Here is a 27,763-nt window from a genome sequence, read left to right on the forward strand (position 1 = left end):
TCAGCTAAATAGATAAATAAATGTAGATTTCTGAAGCTTGTCCTCTCTTCATAAAAGGTAATCACATGCAGACTATTAGAGGGGAGTTCTATGGGTGCCCGTATTTAATTTCCCACATAAAGGATAACTCTTTTGGCTGTAAATATGTTTCCAATGCATGCGTGAGGATAGTTTATAGGTTTGTAAAATATTTTGGCATAAATCCTAATGATATAGTTGAGATCTGAGCTGTTTTAAGACAGTAGAAGTCCATTTTGCTTTTGTCCACTCTTGGATCAGCTGTTAGCGTTTACCTCCAGGCTAATCTGAATTTATGCTAAACGCAGAAGCCAAGATGGTTAACTACTACAAGGCAAACCTAGCTGCCTTTTAGCTTTTAACAGAAACCTCACTTCAGAAAGTCTGAACTGTCCCTTTAAATGCTTAAATGCTTTTGTTTTTTACGGATCCGTCCACATGTCTCTTCTCCGTCTGATTTGTTTCAACACCTCTCAGCTCCCATAAGACCAAGACTTTAGAAACATCTCAGATCTTAGCAACGGATCTAAATTGGGAAATTCTCCCTGCAGAATAATCTTTGCCTGAGTAATTCACAAAGAAAACTTTCTTTCTTGCTCATAGTTATCAAACAAAGCTCTCGTTACACAGCTGAAATGGTTCCCTATCACAACCCGGACATGGAGTTTGTGCGCGGGGCAGACGGTCGCTGTAGCCGTTCCCCTGCTTGTTTGTGCTGCTGCTGGTGACCAAAGACACTAAATATAATCAGCTAAATCCATGGTTTTCATGCTGATTCAGATGGAAGAGGCTGACTTGGCCAGACGTATTTATCACTTCAGCTCTGTGGCCAGAGGGACTCATCAGCCATGTTTATGACACAGTCAGCTGGACCGGGGACACATATGCCGTGCAATATTGACGAGCGTTTGTGCGCGGCGGTAATCTTCCCGGGTCTCTGTTTTTGTCGCAGAACGTAGAGGGAGCAAGAGATGCTGCAGGAGAGGAGATGAAGTCAGATTAAAGCACTTTATTAAACATGCATATTGATGAGTCACCTGCAGTATGAAGGCGCGAGAACATGTTGGGGCAGCTTGGGTGGAAGAAAAGGTCTAGATTGGGTTGATCTGCTGCCTTCAAAGGCCCCCGAGCAACAAATTCACACATTCCTCAGAAATATCACACGCTCATACCGTCTGGGGACACATGTGGGCGCATCGGCCCCGCTTGCTTTTTGGCGAGGGGCTGGAGTCCTGCTCGCCCAGCGGGAGGTCGGGGTTTAGAGCGTCACAACTTCTTCTCACCCAAACCTAAAACCTGAAGTAGGGGCTTGGAAACGTTGCCAGAAAAACAGGGTTTATTTTTAACACCGGAGTGGAGATTGCTGTCTGAGTGCAGCTGCGTTTTGGTAATACAGGAAGCCACGATGCTGCCGTGCATGATTGATCCGGTCTGGTTCCGCTGCTGTTGGGGTTCATCGCCGGGTCTCGCATGGATGATTATCTCTAGATTGGAGGTTGTGTTCTTTCGGTTCTTGCAGCTTTTCACAACATATAAAACATAAATTTGTGTTTTTTTTTTCTCCAATACTTGTGGAAGTCATCAGAAGCTGCAGCAACCATGAAGCTACACATGGAGACACATTTCTGCTCAGATCAAGTTTTCTCTATGCTGTGTTTTATTTGATTATGAGAAACCTGCTAAGCAAGCATTACTACAGCCGTTTCTGTTCAACATTAAAGGAGCGGCAGGCTTTAATCCCTAAATTTGAGAAGATACCCAAAATCTGATGCTCCACTCATGTTAGCTTCACCTGACATCTTTTCTTCAGTGTTACTCGCTTGGTACTCAACATTCGCTTCTCCAAATATTGTCCATGTTTCAGTAGTTATTGTCCTGTTTAAACATTTCTGTCCTATCTGAGATTTCATCTACGTTTCTTCTTTTATTCTGACGACTCAGATCATAAAAACAAACGTCAGCGTGATACACAGAGCGGTATTTAAAACGATGCTTTGAGTTCAGTAAAGAGATTGTTTCCTGAAGAGCTGCTGATAACTGACTCACTGCGGAGGAGTTTTAACTCTGAACTGCACGTTTAAGGTCACGCTGCAGGATCTCAGTCATATTTAAGTCCAGCCTTTGACTAGGCCACTCTGAAACCTTCTGTTTTTAATCTAATCTGTCAGACTTGCTGGTGTGCTTTAAACAGTTCTGATGCACAACCCCAGTGCGCTTGAGGGCCAGATATTTTCTGGAAGAGAACATAATTCATAGTCACAATAATTACAACAATCTTTCCAGATCCTGGAGGTAACACAGCTGCTCCTACGTTTGTTTGTGCAAACTATTGCCTTTTACCCCATATAGACCGAAGTGCCGTTATTTTTGAAAACCTGAGACTGAGACACTTAGCGAGGGCACCGATAGACGCCCCCGTTAGCATTAATATTAAAAACCGGCACAATGGCTATATTTCAGCTCCTCACACAACCAAAACCATACAGCTCAGCTAAAGTCAATTAGCCGTTGTGTCCCTCACTGCATTCGTCTGTGTATCCTTTCTATTCTTTGTGCATGTGTGTGTGTGTGTTAGGTTGTTGTTTCTTATTTGTGGTTCTCTTGTGTTGATACGGCACATTGTGTCCGGCCATCGTTGTGAGTCTTAATGGCATAAGAGGAATTGTGGCTTAGGAGGGTGTTTCTCTCTGGGTGTGAATGATAAGCAGTGTGGCTGCTTATCATGGGTGTGTGTGTGTGTGTGTGTGTGGGGGGGGGGGGGGGGGGTGCTGCATGGTTGGGTGCTCCGCTTGCAGTGTAGTCAAAGCAGCACAGCTTGATGCATGCAGGGGATGTAAAAGCTGGAGTTAACAGGTGGTTTATGGTTGGGCATGCTTTCTGCACCGCGCACAAGACTCCTGCACAGTTTCCACAAAGTTCAGCGCTGCACAGCTGCTGCAAGACAAACGGCGTTCTCTTTCTCACTCTGACTTAGTTAAAACGGTGAAATGTGTTGAAGGATTTATTGAAGTAAAAAGGAATATAGGTTCATTTATTTTAGTAATTTAAAGCAGACAACAGTTAAACCTATTTTATCACCATACAAACAAGCATTGAAAATTGAAAATTATGGATCAGAAACCAACTAGGTGGCGTTACTGTTTGATTGTACAGAAATATAAGCTTTTAGATTTTGATAGTTTTATTAAGTTTTCTTTTCTTAAGATGATTTTTAAATGCACAAACAATATAGCTCCAGCCGTACTCTGTCCTTTTGTGACAAAAATAAATACATGGAGAGTTAACACTAGGAGAGCAGCGGGTGGCAACTGTATAGCAGAGGGGCGCAAAACCACTTTTGGACAGTCAAGTTTCTCAGTGATAAGGATCCGTTTTTGGAATGATTTACCAACGGAAATAAAAATAGAAACTGACCTGAAAACATTTAGAAAGGTGAAACATTGGCTGAAAGAAAATCAAATATGTGAACATTGAGTCATTATGATTATGTTTGATGTGAGGTGTTGTTTTGTGTAATGTTGTTAGGATTGTGTAAAATGTTAATGGTTGTCTTTTATAATGTATTTTATATATGATTGTGCAATGTGAGCTACGTTTTAGGAAAATGTATTTTATAAAGGCCTGACTGGGGACTGGGGTTGCAAATTAGCCTATAGGCTAGAAACCTTTCATGCAACACATCTACACATTTTGTTATGGCTCTGCCTATTACAATTATGAATGTAATAATGTGAGCTGCATTGTCCCTGACAAATAAACTAATAAAAAAAACATAAGTACACATATAATATAGATGAATTAAACACGGGGTCGTATAGTTCAGTTATTTATTTCTATTTTATTTCTATGATAACGGCTTACAGGTAATGACAATCTAAAATTCTACTTTTTTAAAACAGAAACATGTTTAGGCCGATACGGTCATGGGGAAGACTGTCTGTCTGTCACTAACTTCCTCAACAAGCCCGGTTAACCAAAGCAGGCAATTGCTGAAAAGTTCAGTGGAAGGAAAAAGTGCAGTAGGATAAGGTTGAGAAACCAACAGGGATGTGTCCAGCCTTGGGAAAAGTGTGCAGCAAAGACGGCTGAAGAGTTTAGGAGAGATTCACAAAGTGCCGACTGAAGCTCCTGGAAACTCAGAGACTTCTCCTGAACCAAAGACGGCACCACTGGCGTCCTAACTGGAGCTAAAGGCAAGATGACCAAACTGTTGTCAGTGAACAAAAATCCTCTTTTCAGAGCAACTTAAACTTTTAAGTTTAATGTCAGAGAGGATTTGAGGAGCCGTGGTATTTGTCCTCCGTGTTTCATGGAGTCCAAACACACAGCGGCCGTCCACCATCCCTGTGTTTGACTCTTCAGCAAACTGAGCTGAACTCCAGAGAGAATACTGAGGAAGATGAGAAACACCAGAACCAACCGTGCAGATGAGCTGCAGGCGGCTGATCGCCTCCATGCACGGCTGCATTAATGCAGTAATTCATGCAAAATGAGCCCAAAACAAGTTCTGAATGCAGATACGTTACAGCACGGAGACATACTATGCAGCAGACCCACGTAGCTATTAAAATATGTTTTATTGGTTGTGTGATCTCCTCATCTTCCAAGAACTTACATTTTGAATGAAGAAACTATTCAACAGAAAGTTCCTGAACCATTGAGTAGAACCACAAGGCTGTCATCATTCTGAAATAAGTTTTCATCCGATTTTTAAACGATTTTTAAACTCTCTTAAAGATATAATAAAGTGGCGTGAAGCAGGATGATCTGATGGCCTTCCCTTCTTAGATGCCGATCGCCCGGCTATCCTCGGCAGATTGATGGATGCAGGGAAGCTTTTTTATTCATCCTCTCCTCCTTATTTCAACGTCAGTGAGGAGAAACTTCACAAGAAGCCAAAAGCAGTTGTGATTTTAGTAAAAAAAGGGAATCCCTCCTCTTCCCGTTCTCCTCCGCGTCTCCGGCTCCTCTCAGCAGCTGGTTAGGCTGACCTGGCAGCGTAAACACGGACGATGTTTTTCCTCACTCCAGCCGTTTTATGGCCACATTTACAAGGGGAATAGCACCCTCCTTATCTGCTGACAGTTGTCCGAGTTTTCCTTCCCCAACGCAACACAAATGTTAGCTTTGAAACACAAGTGCTCGGAGCGTTATGACTGGAGCAAACCATGAGAGCGTTAGTGCCGCGTTGTTCCATGTTTGCATAAAAGTGTGCAGCCCTGTGCACATATGGCTGCTCTCACAGCCCATGTGCATTTTAACAAGCTGGGTGATTATGTTATCGCACGGCTAACAGAGCCGCTTATATCTGTGGCTGTTTGCTTCCAGGAAAGGGGGGGGGGGTGGTTAAGGGAGTGTAACATTTACAGCTAAAAGAAGGCATGTATGTCTGTCAGATGCATCTCAAATTGTCAAATGCAGCATCTTTTGTGTGCTTGCAAAAGAATGGAGAGAAAAGGTGAGACGGTTCCAAATGGAGCAAAGAGCAGCGGCCTGTATCTCACCAGCATGTCTGATGCATTGCCCCATAAATAAGCAGTGATGAAAGAGCTAAAAAAGCAGCCAGGATGGTCAATAGTCGCCTCAAGAGAGAGAGAGGAGGAGGGGGGGGGGGGGGCTTCCTTTCAGAGGACAGAGCTCAGGCAGGAGGCAGGAATACAAGGCCGGGCTGTTCAGTATGGAGAAGACGTTCCTGTTTCCACTGTTGCTTTAAATTCCAACAGTGTCTTTAAAACTTAGCAGTGGAAATGTTTGCTTTAACTTCTAGCATGACGTTGAACGCGGCACGGGCGAGCTGAGGACGCTGCACGACTTATTTCTTAGAGATTAATACAAGATTTAAAGATGAAGCAGGATGCGTTTTGCAGGATATCACAGTAAAAGTCACCTTAAAGGTGTTGTCCCAGGTATTCATTTCACCACAAAACAGGAACGGATCCTTTCTTTTACAGTTTTAATGAGTGTGGATGAGAATAAGTTGCATTTTGTTTGTGCAATATGAGCTGGATGTAAAAATAAATCCCTCATCCCTAACATCTATAAACCGACATGCCATGGAGTGAAGCAGATGTTTTGGTACCACGACGTCAGGTTTGCAGCGTTTTTCCTCAAACATGCGTTGTTAGGTTTCTATTGTCTGAAAATACATTAAATCACCGTATGGCCCAGTTTGGTTAAAGACGACGTGAGCAAACTTTCCCCAAAAGATGAGTCGCTAAAATTTTCCACGTGCTAATCCTAACAGTGTGCTGAAGAAGGCTCAAATAAAGGAAGGATGTCCTGCTGGCGGGTGCAGGTCTGATGCACCGTGGACGGGCTGAACCACGCAGAGAAACCAAGGATCCTGCTTTCATTCATTCATTAACGTAACGAAGGTCAAGCACACCTGGTTTTATCACAGCCTGTACGTTCAGTCGTTTTGTGGATTCTTAAACGGACCTGGTCCAGAGACAGTGGAGGTTTGAGGTTGGCGATGGAGAAGGAAGACGCCGAGCTCATGTAAAGGTTGCAGAAACAGCTGTTTCTGTCACTTAAACTGTGTCAATATCAGAGTTAGATAAGTTACTGTTAACAAACAGCTAGTTAGTTACTAAGCTAGTGTGTGAGTGACAATATGACAGCAACAGATGATCAGAGACAGTAACTGTTGCAATATTGCTTTAATAATACGTTTGACTATGTCTGTTAAATTTTTGGTCTTTTGCCATCAAGTCACACAAAGAGCTGCTTTTTCGTAGTAGAGGTCTAATAGAGGCCCCAGTTTTCATTTCCTCTGCTTGTATTCAAATCTAAGGCATCATCTGCCAGTTTCAGCTTCAGCTCCATCCATCCTGCAGGTGTCAGAATCTTCTTACAACCAGGGTTGCATATGGTGAGGTCTGGGCTTTAAGCTCTCTGCGTTGCTCTCTTTTTTTTTTATGCTGAAAAAAAGTCTCACTGGTGTCGTAAACAATGCATGCATGGAAACAGGAGCAAAGGGTGAGATAATGCTTTGTCTAGACAGTCAGAAGTCGTTTCATTAACCGGCGATCTGGACCAACCCCTCCCACCGCCTCCCAGTGCCGCTGACGCTCGGATGTCCAGCAGAAGAGACGGGGTCATCGGAGTATTTCTCTTGGTGTCAGTAGCCGTTAAGCCTGGAGAAGTTGTCCAAATATATCCAAGCCTGGAGACGCTGAACAGACAGACTGGAGTCTGCAGTCTCCCAGGTGATGGCTGACATTCCTGCGTTCAGTCTCTCCACCCTGACACTTTGTTGTTGACTGAACGTGAAACAGTCCTTCCACACTGCAAAAACGGAACTAGAAATAAGTAAAATGTTCTTAAAATCTGTGTATTTGTCCTTGATTTGAGCAGGTAAATAGGATGATTTGCCAATGGAATAAGAATTTTGCACCCAAAATAGGAACAATTCATCTCAATCATCTTATTTCAAGTGCAGTATGTCTAATTATCTTATTTTAGGGGTCAAAATACTCATTCCATTGGCAGATAATCTTATTTACCTGCTCAAATCAAGGATAAATACACAGATTTTAAGAACATTTTACTTATTTTTAGATCCGTTTTTGCAGTGCAGTAGTTGAGGAATAGCTGAAGGCTTTAACAGTTTGGCTGAAGCATCGCGCACATGTTCTACTTTTATCTGTGAATTGCAGAGATGTTAGGATATTTTGTATGCTCTTATTGGGGGTGGTGTCTAATGAGGGGCCACTTTGCGTATTCAGCGGCTGCCCTCAGTGCTGTCTCGCTCTCAGGACTTTGATGTAGACGAGTTTAATAAAAGATGGCCAGCAGAAGCCGTCAGAGGCTCCGTTCTCCCGCCCCTCCCTCTCAGTCCATCCCAAACCCTTACACCCGGCTCAGAACGGCCCTGATCCTCCCAAAAAGAAGATTAACCAACCCCTGACAGAGAAGTAATCTCCCTGAAAACACTGACTATTATCATTTCAACGTGCTGCTTCTGAACAGAGCGAAGCGCTTCTCTGGTATGCTTAATTGCAGTGTGTGGGACTCACAATGCTCCTTTAGGTATGCTAAATGGAAAGCCTTGGCTACTGAAGGCATTCCAACATTGTAAATGTACAACAATGGCCCTTTGGAGCTTGGCAGTCAGCAGCGGGGTTCAGAGATTCAGGCGTAGGTTTCACACCGCTGGGAGAGTTCGGTGTTTTCTGAGTGGAGATCATAAATATGTTTGCACCGTAAGTTTGGTAGAGATTGATTCGTGAGGACAAACTATAACGGGTCACGTTGTTGCCTGTGAATGTTGTCATGAGATAACATTCCAGCCGTTTGACCTCTCACGTTTGTTTCATTTAATTGCTACCCGTGTTCTGAACGAGGCTCTAAAAAAACCGCAGCTGTCTCTGCACCTTTTGCTGGGAACATTTCAAGCCCATGCGGCCGTTTAGGACGACACACGTGGCCCGCCGTTGGTTGCACCTGCAGAGGCAGAGTTAAACGATCCCTTTGACCGACAGACAGAGAGTCAGTGAGTGACCAGAGCTACGCATATGTGCAGTGTTGTATAGTAACAAAGTATAAATACTTCACTACTGTACTTAAGTATATTTTGGAGTACTTTATACTTTCCTCGAGTGTAAATTCTTTTGATAACTTTCACTTTTACTTCACTATATTTTCGAACTTAATTGCATACTTTTACTCCGATACATTTTCAATGTTTGGTTTAGTTACTCGTTACAAAAAAAAAAAAAAAAGAGGGAGAGAGAGACGCACACAATTTGTATAGCACTGACCTTACTTGAAGAAGAAAAACTGAAAGCTTACAAAAAGGTTGTATTTTCTGTCTAAACTTGGTCTAAATTACTCCTGCACTTGGTTGTATATATTATTTTAAGTGAATTTGACCTTCAAAGTTTACCAAAATGTAAAAAATGTAATTCAAATCGCATTTGCTTTGTTTTACATTTTAATTATAGTTTTCATTACATTACTTGAGTACATCTTTTTTTACAGTAATTTTCATACTTAAGTACAAGACGTTTCAGATACTTTAAGACTTTAACTCAAGTAACATTTCAGTCAGTGACTTGGACTTTTACCAAAGTCATATTTTGTAGAGGTACCTATACTTTTACTTGACTCTGAGATTTCAGTACTTTATACAACACTGCATATGTGATGCATACGGCTGCAGAGAGCAGCTAGCCTCAGCCTGCTCTCATAAAACCGTAATCACCCTGGAAGATATGTCTCCATAAGCAGAAGAGGCTGAATCAGTGTCCGTCCATCTGTCCGTCTCTGTGCCTGCCATTATCCTGCCGCGCTCTTAGTCGCACGGCGCTGACGCCGTTGTGTGACGCAACGCATCATTCAAATTATTTTTAGCGCTAAAGTCCAGGCGCAGGAATCGGTAATCCAAGGAGTGACATCTGGCCTTCGGGGCTTATGTGATTAAGCAGAGAGCCTTGGCCCTAATAGCCTCGCGGACGTTCTCCTCCGCTTTTCTGGAGGAGTCAAAGCTTTGGCGCCGGGGAAAAATAAAAACGCTACGCGGACGTGTCGATGTTCACGGGAGGGGTTAAGAAAAAATGTACGGAAAGCATGAAGCAGATTCTAGGTTTAAATTAAATACTGCTAAATTAGGGCTAAGACCAGATAACTTGTGAGTCAACGTCAAAGTGGGCCAAACTATGAAAGATCAGAATTGTAGGAGGAAGCGAGGTCAGCACTGGTGAAATAAAACAATCGAGTCAAAGTATAGAGGAGGTTAGCCTGCTTCCCACTGAATTAATCATCATCAACACTGAAAGGCCTAATAATGACAAAGTGACCACGTCCTCTTCGGCCTGCACAATGGAGCCGACTCCAACAATAGTCGTCCTATTTTGGACAAACTGCGGATGTTTAACTATTTTTTTTTTACAAAAAACAAAAACAAAAAAAGTTCCTTGCTTTGAGGATATTTGCTAAAAAAAAAACAACACAATTTCACCTAAAAAAATCCCAGTTTGAAGGCCCTTTGCATGAGTTTCTGTTCACGGCGTCTCTAAATTGTGCTTCAGTCGATTATGTGTGGGAGCAGCGGGAAACTCTCCTAGCAGTCAAGTGATTTAGCTCTATGTGTTCAAGCCTAGGATAATCTTTTTTGTGCTGTAATAATCGTTTCAGTGTTACAAAGAAGTCTGTTTGCAAAAAAAAAAGAAAACAGAGAGAGAGATAAAGGAAGGGACTATTTTGGGCATGTGTTTGCTTGGAGAAGCTTTTGCTTATTCTGAGGCAACTTGTTCCCAGGAGTTCGGAGCACAGCCTCGCTGCTGCTTCTGCTTTTGTTTTGTTGCTTTCAGGATCTGTGCTTGTGCAGGAGTTCAGTGCCCCTGTTCTTGTTTTTATAGTTACTTGAACATAATTTCTTCCTCCTCTTAAGTGAGTAATTGTGTACCAATCGTTGTGTGCAGGGTTGTATGTTGGGGAGGATAAGAAAAACACAATTCCTTCAAACCTACATCTGTCAAAGCTTGTTTTATTTGCATTCTGTGCTGCTGATCTGTGGAATGTTTGCAACGCTGCACATGGGCAGACTGGGGAAAAGGGCATTTCTGCTGCATGACCCACAGGTTTGCATTTAGCAACATGCAATCAAATTCTGCATATCTCTTATCTGAACATTTTGGTATTTTTTTAAAGCAACTTAAATGTTTTAAGAGCTTCCTGATAAAACATTGTATTATTTCTCTTACAAGTATTACTTTGACTATATTAGCAACAATATCTTGCAAAAGTCTTTCTGCACCTTGAACTTTTTCACCTTTTGTGGCAAAGAAATGTATTTTAGGGGAAAGAATAACAGAAAGTAGAGCATTATTCTGAAGTGGAAGGAAAACAATGCAATACGAATTAAAATCTGAAAAGTGTGGCATGCACTTTTACAGCGCTTACTCTGATACCCCTAAATAAAACCCAGGGCCCTGCCTCCATGTAGGGCACTAATACAAACTTATCTTGAATTTTTATATGAGGAGACAATAGAATAATTATTCTATTCTATTCATTAAAGAGATGCCTGTCAAAAATAAACAAATAGTTCAGGCAATGAGACAGGGGGCTTGTGGTTACTCTGGGGGAGCTATGGCGAGCCACGGCTCAGGTGGAAGAATCTGTTTACAGGACAACTTGAAGTTATGCAGTCCAGAAATATCTGCTTTAGGAAAGAGTAGCAATAAGAAAACCACTGCTGAAAGGAAGCCCTAAAACCCCCGATTTCAGTTTGTAAAGTTTGTGCCAGAAAGCTAACGTTGCACATGTTGAACCCTGAACATATGTTGGTGGCAGCATCATGCTGTGGGAATACATGTGCAGCTAAATCCAGGTCAACCCAAGAAGGAAACCTAGAGGCTGCAGAAGACCTGAGACTGGAGCAGGAGAACCACCCTGAACATGCAGCCAGAGATTCAGTGGGATGGGTTGGATCAAAGCATGTTGATGAACGGCCTAGTCAAAGTACAGATCTAAGACTGTACTTTGATGACCTCGCCATCAAACCTGACAGAGCTTGTGCTGCTTTATTAAAGAGGCATCCCAAAATGAGCTTCAGCTTTAACTGCTGTGACAGATAAAGTAGTAGAGAAATGCACGCCACACTTTTCAGATTGTTTGGTAACGAGTATAAAAAACACATTTTCTGTTAGTGTCTACGAATCCCATGGAGCCGTAGTGTTAAACTTGTTACTGGATAAAATGTAGACTAGTGGAAGGTGCAGAAATACTTCCAGGTGTCGAGCATTTTTAACAATGTTGCGTTGGCGTGTATTCGCTGTGTTTTAATGACCCGCTCTGACCCGAGCTCTTTTTATCTAAAGCTCCTCTTTCAGACTCTCAGATTCCTAACTTCTCATTTTAATTTCCTTTTTACCTCCTCACAGGTATGGCCTCGCAAGTGCAAGTGTTCTCCCCTCACACTCTCCAGTCAAGTGCCTTCTTTAGCGTCAAAAAACTCAAGGTGGAGCAGAGCTGTAACTGGGATATGACAGGGTACGGCACACACAGCAAAGTCTACAGCTACAACAGCAGCAAGAACGTCTCGGCCACCGGCGGCGCCCCCATCGGCATCAACAGCTCCCTGCAGGTCGCCAGCTCCACCCTGCCCTACGAGCAGGCCCTCATCTTCCCAGCCAGCGCCGGCCACATCGTGGTCGCCTCGGCCAGCAGCACCTCGGGGGCCGTCGGGTCTCTGCTGGGCGGCAGCGGTGGAGGCAACAGCAGCGGCAGCAACAGCAGCGGCAGCGGCGGCGGCGTTCACAACCTGACGCGCCGCAGCACGGTCAGCCTCCTGGACACCTACCAGCGATGCGGGCTCAAGCGCAAGAGTGAAGAGCTCGACAACAACAGCAGCGTGCAGATCATCGAGGAGCACGGCCCGGCCATGATCCAGAACGGAGGAACGGGCGGAGCCACGGCGGCCACGGCGGCCACCGCCACCTCCACGGCCACGTCCAAAAACAGCGGCTCCAACAGCGAGGGCGATTACCAGCTGGTCCAGCACGAGGTGCTCTGCTCCATGACCAACACCTACGAGGTGCTGGAGTTCCTGGGCAGAGGAACCTTTGGGCAGGTGGTTAAGTGTTGGAAGAGGGGAACCAATGAGATCGTGGCCATCAAGATCCTAAAGAACCACCCATCGTACGCACGGCAGGGGCAGATCGAGGTCAGCATCCTGGCGCGCCTCAGCACGGAGAGCGCAGACGACTACAACTTTGTGAGAGCCTACGAGTGCTTCCAGCACAAGAACCACACGTGCCTGGTGTTTGAGATGTTGGAGCAGAACCTCTACGACTTCCTCAAGCAGAACAAGTTCAGCCCTCTGCCGCTCAAGTACATCAGACCCGTGCTGCAGCAGGTGGCCACGGCGCTGATGAAGCTCAAGAGCCTGGGGCTGATCCACGCCGACCTGAAGCCAGAGAACATCATGCTGGTGGATCCTTCGCGTCAGCCCTACAGGGTGAAGGTGATCGACTTCGGCTCGGCCAGCCACGTGTCCAAAGCTGTGTGCTCCACCTATCTCCAGTCCAGATACTACAGGTAAGAGCGGCGGCTCACACGCCCTGTGACACAACCCTGGAAAAGCCTTTTCCCGTTTTGTCTCATATGCAAACGTGTTTTATTGGGATTTTACGTCAGAGAGCATTCGTCGGTAGCCTCGTGAGACCATCCTGATCTCGCGAGCTTTCAAGGTTTCACTCGCAGACTGTCTGGATACTCTCCGTTAAAGAAAATTTGGAGCCGTTCACCAAACGAACGTCCAATCAGCGTTGGCTTTGAGGCGGGTTGAGGTGTGATGCAACGGGAAGCGCGTCAGTTTAGTCTAAACAATATGGCGGCTTCAGCCGATGAAACTAGCGTTAGCGTGGCTATCGAGCAAGTTTTATCGGAATTACAGAGTATTTCTTTGCTGAGCTAACGAGTCTTTACCTGCAGCAGCAAGAGTAGCTTGGCTTGTGGTTGTGTTTTCGTCGTCGCTCGTAACAGAGCGACGACGAATCTGATTGGTTCATTTGGCCCGTCTATCACCAACATAGGCCAATCAGCTAACCAGTATTTTCGCCCCTTCCCAAAATTACTTCAACAGAAGGTTTCCAGATGGATATGCGGAGCAAATCTATCTGGCGGAGTCAGGTAAATAAGAACCCTGCTCTGCAACAGATTTAGGGGAGGCAGCACAGATGTGGTGGACGATGCTCTGCACAGATTAAATCTCAGATTGAGCTGATTTGCCAAAAGAATGGTGAAATATTTCAGTCTGTTGATGCCCAAAGCCGGCAGAGACAAACCCCAGCAGAGCTGTAGATGCAGGTGGTTCCACAGAGATGAATCCGCGTGCATGCCACACATTTCAGATATTTATTTGTCTTTTTCTCCTTCTTCCTTTTCTACATCATCAGCATTATTTGCAACAACAACAAAAATCCAACTTTGTGGTTGTAACCCTGAAAAGCCCAAAGATCAGGGGGTGCGTTTACTTTTCTGAAGCCCTGCATGGAGCTAAAACGATGAGGGAAAACCTGTTTTCCTTTTTTCGTCCCTGTGTGTTGTGTTTGTCTTATTTTGCTTTCTTATTGCTGCTTTAATGGGAACGTTTTCATCGCTGGGCTGATTAATAAACATCTAGAACCGCTGCCAACCTGCTGGTTGAAGCATCTCTGCATTCCAGCTCTGTGTGTTTTTTTTCCCGTGTTTACTGGATTTGTTAAACCCCTATTTAATCTCAAACAGGCCAGTAAAAGTCAAAGGCTTGTAAAGTGGCCAGCTGCTTATTGGGTTTAATGAGATAAAACAAGCATGTTTTGGTGCTACTTTGATGATTACGGCGGACAGGCTCGGTTTTCTCACGTCGTGCTCGGCCGCTCTTAAAGGCACGGCAGAACCTCTGGGAACTTATGAAGCGCTGACTTTGTTTGGTCGCAGAGAGGTTTGGGTTAAAATGTGCTTCCTGTTTGCAGCAGAGGAGCGTTCTGACAAACTCCTTCATAGAAGAAGAGCTCTGATCAGGATCGTGGCAGCCTGCCCACCAGGCATCTATTCACCCTCCTGCTCCCCGGGACTTCAGACAGCCCCCCCCCCCCCCCCCCCCCCCGTCACAGAGTGGCTCCCGTTTCCCCAGGGATAGAGACGAGGGGTCAGCCCGAGTTCTCCTGTTATACGTGCCTGTAATCCACACCAGCGGACCCTGCATTAGAACCAGATGACGCTCTGGGCAGGCCCGTCTCTCTGCTCCCAGGGCTTTTAAAAGAATAGATATTTTCACCGGCAGCAAACTCGCTGTTTGTGTTGGCGTGAACGGCGAGCGCGCGGCGTCTCCATCAGCGCAGAGGGCCGCTTTGTCAGGTGTGGCTCTGGCTCTGCTGCAGGTGTGTTTGAGCTGTTGCCAGCTGTTGCTCTTCTGTGACGTCTCGCCGAGTCTCTTCTTGGATGTCCTCAAAGTCGCCGCGGCGTTCTCACAGTTTCACAGTGATTACACCAAATAGTTTTGAAGAAAGCTGATGCTAAACAAAAACAGAGCTCTGATTGGCTCAGGTGGAGCCTTTTGTTTCACAGAAATACTGCCTGCAGCCTGCAAACTGTTGTTTTTTAGGTGTGACCTTCATAAAAGTGATTTTATTGCCGTTATTGCTCATATCACAACAGGCTCTGTTCCCATGACTGGAAGTAGGTGCAGTGAGTTGTTTCAGGTGTCTGACCGGCAGTGTGCAGCAACTGAGTCTCATTAAAGGTATACTATGCAACCGGGGTTGATTTTCCAGCGAGGCTCCCCCCAGAGGGCGAAAGTAAAAGTGCACTGTCGTAAATATGCTCAGCTGTTCTGGTTTCTCCTTCAAGCCAGGCGCAGTTGTTGAGCTTAGCAGACAGGCGAACGTAACGAAAGGTGGAAAAAACGGCAGTACAAACAATGACTAACACAGTTTTTTTTTTGTTTTTATATATCCAGACAGACCCCTAGTGTGTTTGGCAAAATTATTGGACTTTGAAATTTATTCTTATATTTTTATTGTCATATCCCCCACCCCCAAAAAAAAAAAACAGTCTTTATTTTGTTTAAAGGTATACTATGCAACCGGGGTTGATTTTCCAGCGAGGCTCCCCCCAGAGGGCGAAAGTAAAAGTGCACTGTCGTAAAGATGCTCAGGTTTCTCCGTCTAGCCAGGCGCGGTTGTTTTGAGCTTAGCAGACAGGCGAACGCAACGAAAAGTGGAAAAAACGGCAGTACAAACAATGACTAACACAGTGAAAGTATGAACATCAGGCTTCCCGCAGCGCTATCTTGGCGAGGCAGCCGCCTCGCCAAACTCACGCTACCGCTTCGCCAACATAAAAAAAAAAAAAAAAAAAATATTAATAATAATAATAATAATAATAAACTTGATATGCTTGCAAGTTTATTTGACGTTAACACGCGGTTCTTTGTTGTTGCTTTCGCGCGTGCATATAGTGAATGGCAGGGCAAAAACACATGGAGTTCTCACCGTAAAGCAAGACCGACTCTCGCGGTCTTGCACAAGACTTCTGAGCCTGTGTGTGCGGGCCGAGGGCTCCTAGTGCGGTATTTCCCCCACAGACCACCAGGGCGGCCGAGAAAACCTTTGTTCGACCTGAAATGACTCATTTAATCATCCAAAACGGTATGGAACACATTAATTAACTGAAAAATGTTGCATAGTATGCCTTTAAGCTGAAGAAAACGCCGATAACCCCACCTCCTTCGCTGGCTTCTTATTTAAGGGGCTGTAAACTGTAGGAAGGATGTGATGGAAAGTTTTAGATGTTCTGACACCATAAACTATTCGAATAATCAATGAATGGATTAACAATCCTCGTTATTAAACGCCTGGTTACATGTACGTTATTTTGGTAGCTCCAACAGATGCAATGCTGAACTGAAATTCTGCGACTAACTGAAACAGAGATCTTTGCGAGCTTGTTTTAAAGCTCAGTCGGGTGTTGGTGGATTTAAATGTTTGCTTTATTTGTCCTTCTCCGCTATCCAAAGCTAAAGCCGCCTCCTTGCCTTCGGTTACCAGCCTGATTCTAACTAACATCCCCTCCATGAACAGCTGCTCCTCACAGTATGATAGCATTGAGTAAGAAATGTGCAAATATTAATAAAATAATCTAACATATTGCTTGTCACATTTATTGTTATTTATATTCTACAGCTCTACAGCTAGGCCTTGACAACCATAAATATGTCATCTGAGACATTCCTTAACTGTTAGTTTGATTTTGATGCATCGCTTTATCAAAACTCTATAATAAACATTAATTGTGGTAGTGGCTGTTGCTTTAAAGTGCTTATTTCACACTCTCCAGCGTGGGTCTGCAACCTTTACAACCGTTTAGCCATTTACGCCCTCTGTTCATCTAAATAAAATCTGTTTAGACCCACAAAAGCTGTATTAAAGCACAACGTACAATATCTGCTCTAGAAAATGTGTCTATCTTTTCAATAAAGAAAAACTATTTTATTGTAGTTTTTACATTTTAAGATTAAGAAGATCATCAAACGTTTACATGAAAGGAATGAATTAATTTTCATTTTACAGTACGTTCAACCTTTATAGAAAAGGACGTAAAAAAGGCACGTCGTTAGTACCAAAAAGACAAAGAACATACTTAATAAAAAAAGGAATATTCCTCACAGTATTAGTGTCATTCTCTGTAAAAATGCTATGCATTCATTGCATTAAAATGTGGAGGAAAAACTGCTCAGTCTAGCATTTTTAATAACCTTTGCATTTTAAAACAGTCGATTCCTAAACGCTTTTTGAGCATATCTATGAGGAGCCACAGTGGATGGGCTGATCAGGCCATCTGCAGGGTAGGTCGCCTTTAGTTTGCTAGTTAAAGTTGTTTAATAAGAGTGTTGCTCCATGTTTTTACACAACAAGACCAAATGTGTTTCTTACCAAACAGCCGAATTTGGGTTCTTATGTCAGGAAGGGAGAGGTTATCCAGGATTCTTTCAGTCAGCTGACCGGCAGTGTGCAGCAACCTTTAGCTGCAGTAAACTCCAGGACCTCTGCCACTCCAGTCATGGGAATAGTGTTTGAACCTGTAACTTTTAAAGACTTTGGGGTACATTCACCTCAGAAATACCTCGTACTACCATCATTCCACACCAGGACGTTACTTTTATCAGCTTTAAACCTGGAGTTGGTTTGTTGTTATTAAATAAAAATAACAAAAACTCTTCTTACTGATGCAACTGCATGGTTGGTCAAAGGATGTGTTGTAGTTATGGCTCGTATCTTTACTTGGAAGTTGAAATTACTATTTTCTAAATGCAGACAAATGCATTGTTAGCATCGATGCTAATAGTAGTTAGCCTGTGAAGCCCGGCTGCCGGTAAAGTTGGAACTCAGTTAAATTGTTTGTGATCTCATTCCCAGCTCCAGTCTGGTTAATGCAGCACAGTTTCTGCTCTTACTGGGAGGTCTTGATGTTTTTGTTGGTTCTTATTAGCTGTTCCTTACAGTTAATTTGATGCTATTTACCCTGCAAAGGATTCAGACCTCTAACAGCAGCCAAAGTAGCTCCAGCAGGACTTGGGTCATAGTTTGGGAACAATGGCTTCACGGATTTTCTCCTCTCCTTTTTCAACCCAGTGTATAATTGCACATGCACTGTGTACGATACAAAAAATATATATTGTGCAATACTGTGTTGTTATTATTATTCATTGCTAATTTATTCCCATTACTTTTGGTTCTTCTTGCTGTTTTCCTCAATTTTAGTGGAAGCATGGCCAGTATTTTTGTTGTATGTTACATATAATGACAATAAAGTTGTTAGCAGTACTGAGATAATATACACTTTACCAAAAAACGTCTCATTAATTATGTTGAACCTGACATTTCAAAATTCAAAGCGTTGCTCCTTCAGCTCAGTCAGTTGTTGCTTTTGATTATAACGACAAAGCACTTTTAACAAGAATAAAATAGACTCACAGAATGAAACAAGTCCCATAAGCAGTTTAATCAATTAACTAATCCAAACCAACTTAAAATAACTGAGCGCTTAAATAAGCTATTATTTAATTTGGCTGAAATAGATTTAGAAGTTCAAGGAAATACCCAAAGGATTTAAATCAATTATCTAATCCAAGTCTAATAAACTAACACAGATGCTTACACAAAAAGGACTTTTGTACAAGATTAAATAAATGAACGTTAGTGTAACGAATTAAGCAGGGAATTTAAAGACGTTACTTTTTATTTTTAATATTAAAAGGGGTTTGGGTTGGTTTCACATTCTCACGGTATAGCCTAGAGGTAAAGATACCACTTTCATGATTTCAAGTTATTTAAAACGTAATGTATAAAGTGATGTGAACAGAACGGCCACAGTTATGTCCTCTGCTGCTATTCATTAATGCAGTTTATAATTGTTTAATCCATAACATTTATTTATTACTTTGATTTTCATGCAAAGCCTGAAGCAAAACTTTAGAATGAAATATCTGCTAAATTTATCAGTAGCCTGGTTTAACAATGCTTGTTGCACAACCTTTTTGCTGCTCTCCTCTTTATGGAGTAACACAAGTTTAAGAGGCTTAGCGGTTCGGTCGTAATCGACCCGGAGGCGGCTGCTTAACTTACAAACTGCATTTTAAAAACAGCGTCACCTTAGATGGCATAATCGGTGGCGCCGCCTTGGTTTGCAAGCTGTGATCCTCCGTGTTCTCCGCACCTGAGACGTTCCCACACCGCCGTCTTTCTTGCACCTGATAGAACGGGTTGGAAGCCTTCTTTCAGCCAGCTGACAGGCAATGCACAGCAAAAGAAAGGCTGGCTACTCCCTGCTCCGGATGGCAAAGCCTCTGCTTCTCTTGCTGAAAAGACTTTACCTCAGTCCCTGCAGGCTTCAGTCAAAGATGATAGATGTTATCAGTAGCATTTATTTTAGTTTGTTGGTTTAAACCTGGGCTGCATGGAAGCGCTGTTGCAGCAGGACAGCCCTGAGTCTTCTGCATGGAGTTGGGGATGCTCTCCCTGTGCATGCCTGGGTTCTTTCTGGGTACTCCAGCTTCCTCCCACAGTCCAAAAACATGACCGTTAGGTTAGCTGGTCTCTCGAAATTGCCCTTAGATGTGAGTGTATGCGTGGTTGTTGGTCCTCAGTGTCTCTGTGCTGCTCTGGGATCGACTGGCAGCCTGTCCAGGGTGGACTCCGCTGCAGACGGACACCGCTGCACAGACAAGCAGGTTAGAGGTTCGATGGACGCTTAGACTTTATTAAAAACCTCGACCAAACTCCCATGCCTTTGCTTTTTTGCTTCTCTGCACTGTATCAACAGAGAAGTGCCACAGCCAACATTCAGGCCGCTGCCCGCTGGTGACCAGCAACAGGTGGGGAAGGGGCATTGCTGTAGTGTCTTGCTCCATAACGTCAGAGCAAGTCTTCTCTATGTCTCTGGCTTCTCCTCCAAGGGCCTTTAAACCACAGGTTAGAGCATTTCTTTGGTTTTGAAAGCAGTAACCATTTAGGATCTTAGTGAAAGGCCTTTATCTAAATGAAACAGCACGTTATATATTATGCCGTGTTTGTTTAAAAATGCAGCAGCATTTAGGGAATCGCCACATGAGTTGAGGTGGGAGTTGTTCGCCTGTCGCCCGTCGTCGCTCCTTTCTGCCAGTCAGCAAGCAGGTCATCAAACATTCCTGTTTGTTATCCGTGGGAGTGACGAGAGGAGGAGGCCGGAAAGATCATCCCTTCATTTCCCCTCAGCAACAGAAGGCAGGAAAGAAAGACTTAGCCGTCAGCCACCAGAAGCTTGGCCGTGGCATTTTGGGCGACCCTGGTTTTGATGCACAGGCGGTGAGGGAGAGGGGCCGCTGCTCCTTCAGTACCATGATGAAGAACACATTTGAAAGGATGCACTTGTCGTAGCGCTGCTGTCTTAACGCCGTCGCTGTCTTAACGCCGGACAGCGAACGCAGGGAGGGGTTCACTGTGAGTTCAGAAGCTCAAAAGACAACGTCCCTCCATCTTTGATGATTACAGATGAGACGATAGCAGCCGGCTTTCTGCGGCCCGTTCACTGACAGGGTGGAGATTACATCCAGGTGTGTTTACCCGCCGCTGTCATAGTCCACATTCACCACATCCCCACTCTCTATTGATTCCTCTTCAATGACTTTTTTTTTTCTATGTCTTGTTATGAACAATAACAGTTTTTTTTTTTTGTTTAATGAGGTGAACGGACCGGAGAGATTAATGGCAGCTGCTCTTTGCTTTTTTTTTTTTTTTTTTTTTGACGCCACAGATATTGTTTGCTGTTGACATTGTGTGTCCTGTAGCGGCCCTGCAAATGAGTTATGGATTTTTCACAAGGTTGACTCATGCAAATGAAACGGCAGCGTTGAAGGTAAACAGTCGGGCTCTCAGTGAGTTTCGGGTTCGACGCTGTGAGCGCCTGAGCTCAGCAGCTGCGGGGTCGTTTAGCAGGTCACTCATCTGTTGTTGTCAGGAAAACCCGCCTGTTGGACGCCTACACTTGATTCCACTGGATTTCAGCACACACCGTTTTCCAACCCGTATTTTTTTAAATATTCAAATGTTCTGTGCCGTCTGCGCTCTGATTACATCATTAGATGACCTAACCTTAATCCCCCTTCTTCCTGCCCTTTCCTGCTCTTCTTCTTCTTCCTTCCTTCCCGGCGGCTAATTATGTAACAGGTAAGCTCGCCGCTCAGGCTCGCTACGTGCCAAATAAAGGAATTATTGTCTCGTCCCAGATGGACATTTTTGTCCCAGTTATCTCCTCTGGGTGAGGCCATGAGATTTGTGGATTGCAACAAGATGTTATTTAGGTTTGTGTGAGGTTTCCTGAGGCCGTCCAGCGGGTGTGAGCGGGCCTTGTGGCGGCAGCTGGTACTGACACGGAGGCAGAAAGGAGTGATGAAAGGAGGCACATTCTCAAAGAAGGCCACTAGTGCCACAAAAAAGAAAAATATTGAATGAATAAACCTGCATGCCTGTCTGCTGAGCTTTCTAAAAGCCTTCTGGATTAGGATTTGTTGCCCTTGTTGTGTAAAAATCTATGGATTTTATCAATAATTCTTGCTCATTTTCACCAGTGGCATAATTATTGGCACCCCTGCTGCCAGTACTTTAAATGTTTGGCCATGACTGTTTATTCTTGGTTTCTAGATCATCCACAGTTCTGGTTCCTATCTGCTCAGCCCACAGGTTTTTCTACAGGTGTGGGAAGTGAGACGGCTGTGGAAGCAGGTCGAACTATTTCCGTCTTCTGGTTCGATGTCCTGCAGAAATATTCAACAACCACACATTTTTTAATTTCCTGGCAGAGGTCTGGAGACTTTTAGCAAAATTAAATCTTTTCTTCTTGTATTTCCTGACGCCACCTGCTTTAAGATGATTCCCTTAGAAAGAAAAGCAAGCCCGCAGCATCACAGTTCTTCCACCGTACTCTACAGTGAACATGCGGTCCGTTTCCTCATCTTCATCAGACCCTTCAGGAGGATGATTTGATCTGCAGCTCCTCTGATCAAGCGTTCAGCTCCGGTTAAAGTCCCAGCAGAGTTTATTTTTCACTTATTCCTGACAAATAACCAGCTATCAGGTAGCGTTTATTCCCCCGTTATGGAAACCTGGTGTCCCCGAGGCGCCAGTCGTTGCTGAGATTTCTTTTACCTCGCTTACCTTCTTCCTCACGATGCAACTAGAAGATAAATATGGCTCCCCATTCAGCCTGGTGTCCAGTGGCTAAAAGCAGCGGGCCTCTGTTTAATTTCATATTTCTACTCCATGAAAGCAGAAAGTCACAGATTACCATTAGAATCCTTAGAAATTCTGATAAACTTTGAGTAATAAACAGAGAAATGTGTCATTTGTATTTATTTTAAAGGGGTGGCTACACTATAACATTTAATTTTTTTCCCGTGTACAGAATAATTACACTTTAATTTAATATTCACTTTCTAAAAACATACTTACTGTGAGATAATTCTACTTCAATAAAAGATTGTTTATTTGAACAGTTTTTACCAGGGAGTAAATCGTGCCACTCTATTCGGACTAGGAGCTAACTTTGGAGTTTGGATCAGATTTCTGAATTTCAGACATATTTCCCAGACATGCCTCAACTCTGAACTATGCTTAAGTTGTTTGATCTATGCTTTATATATATATATATATATATATATATATATATATATATATATATATATATATATATATATATATATATATATATATATATATATATATATATATATATATATCTAGTGGTTATCTGTAGTATTTGCAGGGATGGAGTTTCTGGGTAAGGGAAGGGGCGGGCCAGCTGACAAAAAACAAAAATGTAAAAAATAAATAAATAATAAATACAATGATGCTTACGTTGAGATGAAGCTTTGATCATTGCTCAGGACTTCATTTCCCATTAGACTGACATGACATCGATTAACTCCAGAGTCCTGATTAGGGGGACGCTCACAACGATTCTATTTAATTTGAAAAGGTAAATTAAAAAATGTTGTGTTCAGGTTCTGGTGGAGGTATCAGTGAGTGATTCTTGCAAAGAGTCAAAGTGTTATTCTGTGCCAATAAAACTGTAATTCATAAAGTGACCGTAAAGCTTTATGAATATTTCGCTCAGGTTTGATAACAACAAAAGTCTTGAAGACGGCAAACAGCTATGGGGTCATTGTGTTGTCAGATTTCATTTTTATTATTACTTTTTTTATCCATCCGTTTATCTGCCTGCTGGCCGACTCTGAAGATGGAAAAATAAGTATATTAATAGTTTCCGTTAATGTTGCCAAAGACTTGATGCACCTAAATAAATAAAAAAGCTGTTATCCGAGTCTTTGCTGTTTTTATCACGAGCTTGTCCATCACAAACTGCATCTAAAGGATTGATAACCCTTCCTATTTAAATTTAACTAGCAGCTTCACAACAGATGTGACATTTAAATAAGTCCTGAACTTGTTCAGGTATATTAAAAAGTCCCTATGTGTGGACAGTCTGTACTGTAGATATGATTATCAGTCTGTACCTACATGCTAAAGAAAAATACCCAAGAACTGGAGGAAAAGTCTGGAAACTGCATTCTGGCTTTTTAAGACGGGCATTGTGTGCAAACGGTGTAATAACGACATTATAAACTTGAGCATAAATGACCCCTAATTTAAAAATGGGAGCTTTTATGGCTGCGCGAGTTATTCCTTTAGATGTTGCTGGTGTGATGAAAATGAGTCGGCGGGCATCTGAGAGGGAGGAATGGGCTTCCTGCAGTCACAAATAATCTTAAGTGGCCGAGCTGTTCCTCACGATCAGTAAAACGGTGACATCTGAGGCAAAGGAAATCCTCACAAACACCCATAAACTTTATGATTTTTATGGCTGCGGTAAAAGCGGGGGGCAGGATTCCGACAGAACGTACTGCATGTAGATGCCTGCATGGGGCCGAGCTGCGTGAGTGTAAGATGAGTCTGAGCTCCACCTGCCTGGATATCTCTCTATCTGCTGTTAGCGTCGCCCAACCAGACAGACAGGACAGGCGTTCCAGCACATTTACCCTGCCTCCGTCAAACATCAAGGGCTGTTTTAACGAATCAGGTTGCTATTAGTTACTGTTCTCTGAAGCGTGCACGGATGAGTGCGAGTGTGTGTGTGTGTGTGTGTGTGTGTGCAGGGGAAGGCAGCAGAACAGCGGGATCAGGTTGCTAAAGAGGAACGATGATTTTAGAAAAGGTCTGAAAGACAGGTTGGCGTAGCTGCAGCGGCGCCGCTAATAGCGCAGGTGTTGTTTATTAGGAGGTTCTCATGACAGAGCGGCAGGGAAGGAGGGGGAAAAGAGAGGTGGGGGGGGGGGGGGGGTAAACGAGAGCAGAGTGAGGGGCGGAGGTGTGGATGCGCAGATGGGTTTTTGTTTTGCATTCCTCACCTGGAACAGGGCACTTTTCTCCCCCAGCAGCGGCAGATAATTCCTAATGCAGATGAGCTTTCATTAGTTTCAGCCTGACAGGAACGCTGTTAGTTTTTCTGCTGACCTTCCTCTTGTTTTATAATTAGTTTTTTTAAATATATATATATATATTTGCAGCTTGTGACCGCAGAGGGCCGTGGCTGCCTTGTTGCTGCTCACTGTAGACGCCATAGATCGCTATCAACTAAGAGGCAGACCCCCCTAAAACAATAATTACCGCTCTGTGTATTCACTGCTACGCTCTTTATGGCAGTTATAACACCTTAGTATGCATGACAGAACCCTAATAACCTGCTTCTCATTTAGGATTTGCCTCGGGGCAGCTCTTCCATGTGTCTCCGCAGAGCAGTCAGCAAGCAGCAGGCATGTAGCAGCAAAGCTAATTAACCACCGGTAGCCAAGCATATGCATCAGGACATATATATATATATATATATATATATAACCCTCCACTGCTCACATTTATCCTGGCAAAGAACGGATGAAAAAGGATTGAATTGTTTCAGATGGATGTGATCTTTGGCGTGCAGGAGGCAGATAGACCTGTCACTGCCCTCTGACAGGCCGCATGCACCTCTGCTGACGCGGGAGACAAGACGTGGCGGCGCGCTGCGAGTTTCGTTCTGGATGCTGGTCTTTGTTCTCCGTCACAGTTCAATTTCCATACATTAGCCGGGATATTAGGCCGAGGGAAATTAAGCCGCCTCGATACAGCGCGGCACGCTGCCCACTCAGGCTGCTGTCTCTCCGCTCCGTATTGATCGGCTTAGTTGAAACAGGATTTTTCTTCTCACCTAAGCTTTTTGGTGGTGTTTAGGAAATGACGGCAGAACACAGCGGTAACATATTCGACTGGAGTTACTGCATGACGCTGCTTTGTGAAACCACAAAGCCGTGGGACATTAAAACGCGGGACCCATTCGTTCTCTTTTAATTTAACTTGGAAAATTGGTTACAAGACATGCGATTTCTCTCTTAGCGATGTAGCGCCGGGCTAAAGCACTCACTGATTTTATGTGATAGAGTGCAGAAATGGGAAGTGGACGAACAGTCACGCATGATTTTCAAACATGCATTTGTCATCATTGTGTCAGTAGGCTGTAGGACCTGCCTTCGCTGCCGTTACAGCCATAAATCTGAGCGGTAGCCTGAACCCTCGTCTCTCTAGCAGCCTCTGACTAGCAGGTCCTCTCCGGACGTCGTTCTGCTTCCATCCTCCCAACAACTCTAGCTTTCCTGTCCCTTCTGAGGAAAAGCATCACCACAGCATGCTGCTGCCCCTGCCATGCTTCGTGGTTGTTAGTGGTGAAGGGCTCGGTCAAATGTTGCACTTTTTAAGTGCCCTGAAATGTTCATCTGACCGAAGCTCCTTCTTCTACATGTTTGGAGCCCCTGTGCTAAGGTTGGATGATAATTCAATAATTTATATGGATTGATAGATGTATATCAATTATAGAAAAAAAAGGTCAATAAAAAAGATCAATAGGATAACAGTTTTCCTTCCATTTGCATTCTAGACATGTAGGTTAATATTAAAATCAATACTTCCTCCCAGCAAATAACAAACAGACCCAGGAACCAAGCTTTTGGTAAAAAGTTGGTAAAAAAAAATGGCTAGGGCTGCACTTAAAATATATGTTTTGAATTTGTTGATAATTATCGTTATTGTTTAATACGATTTCTAGCCCCAGCGTCCAGCCCCAGGTTCTGCATTCATAGTAGCAAACTTTAAACTCCTCATCAATTTTCCTCAGCCATGCTTTCTTCTTAGCTTTGTACCATGAAGGTCAGATTTGTCCAACAGATCATCCCTCCTGAGCTGTGGATCTCTGCAGCTCCTCCAGAGCCACCATGGTCCTCCTGCTTCTCTGATCAATGCTCTCCTGGTCCAGCCTGTCAGTCCAGGTGGACGTCCATGTCCTGGTAGGTCTGCAGGTGCTCCATCCTCTCTCCAGGTCCAGATGATGATCAGAACTCTGGGACCAGAACTTCCTCCCTGACCCGTCTGCTGGGTTCCCTGGTCTCCATAATTCTGGATGTTCTCTGATGTTCTCCTAAGAACCTCTGAGGCCAGAAACAGAATATTTGCTTTCATGCTCAGATTAAAATACACTCAGCTGGATTATTTGGAATCAGGCGTCTTTTAAAAACAGCTTGCTGTGCTGGATTTTATTTTGTGGTGAGGGAGTAAAGAAGACTGAAAACACACATGGTGTCACGCTGATGAATTATGAATACATTTTTTTCTTCCACTTCATAATTGTGCACCACTTTTTGTTGGTTTATCTCATAAAAAAAACAAACGAAAACTAAAGCTAGCATTGGTGGTTGTAATCTGACGAGTGGTAAAAAGTTAAAAGGCCGTGAATACTTTTGCGTTTGAACCACAGATGAGTCTCCTTTAAGTACCAACTGGTTGGCGGGGTGATGGCTGCCATCAGCTGCACAGGTGCCCCTGGGTCTAAATAAATCATGAGGCTGCCTGCTGATCCCCTACCTCCATCATTCCTGTATGCCCCGCCGCCCCTCCACAGGGAGCTTCAGAAAGGGGGCCGCCCCCGCCGACACGCACGCCGCCTCGGCTTCTTCCCCATCCCCTCCGCTTTGCCTCACATTCCCTCATCGCCCCCTCCATACAACTCACATGAATATTTAAAAGCTAACACCAAGATGGAAAATGTGCCGCCAGGGCAATAAAGACCCGTAAAGGTATATATATATATATATTTTTTTTTTTTGTTTTGTTTTTTTGTGGGACTTTGATTTTCTTAATTCATTACAGGTGAGGAAACTGAATTTAAAGTAGTTTAATTACAGAAACACCAGCGACAGACAGACAGAGGGCAAGACTGAGAGCGTGTGATCTGATGGGGAGGCCCGGTGTGTGTGTGTGTGTGTGTGTGTGTGTGTGTGTGTGTGTGTGTGTGTGTGTGTGTGTGTGTGTGTGTGTGTGTGTGTGTGTGTGTGTGTTGGACTTTGTGCCACTGTGACAGAGGATGCCTGGTGTGCAGAGACCCATGCAGGCTCCCATGAAGTTTCCAGCAGAACAAAACAGATGTGTTTGTTTTCTCAGTTGCAGGAATTTGCTAATGTGCATATATGCGCCGGGTAAATAGTTTGGCTAATTCTGCGGAAGACAAGCAGGCAGCGCTCTCTGCTGCTCTGCCAGGCACCTGGGCCCCTGCATAGACGGGGAAAAAGGCTCTTGGTGGACCCCTTTGCAGCGTTTTTTTTTTTTTTTTCCATTTTATTTCATCGTTTAGTTTCGTGTCC

At 43.8% G+C, this 27,763-nt stretch overlaps 1 protein-coding gene across 3 annotated transcripts in view; it reads left to right on the forward strand.

The window, feature by feature from the left end:
* The window catches only part of hipk2 (homeodomain interacting protein kinase 2), a 102,448-nt gene that overhangs the window by 12,042 nt on the left and 62,643 nt on the right, over positions 1–27,763 (forward strand). For all 3 annotated transcript variants that reach the window (XM_012862955.3, XM_021316667.2, XM_036126643.1), the window contains exon 2: positions 11,907–13,062. In XM_012862955.3, coding sequence (XP_012718409.2) covers positions 11,907–13,062 — 1,156 coding nt within the window. The remainder of the gene's footprint in view (positions 1–11,906; positions 13,063–27,763) is intronic.

This window comes from Fundulus heteroclitus, chromosome 2 (genome assembly GCF_011125445.2).
Source record: "Fundulus heteroclitus isolate FHET01 chromosome 2, MU-UCD_Fhet_4.1, whole genome shotgun sequence".
Lineage (NCBI taxonomy): Eukaryota > Metazoa > Chordata > Actinopteri > Cyprinodontiformes > Fundulidae > Fundulus > Fundulus heteroclitus.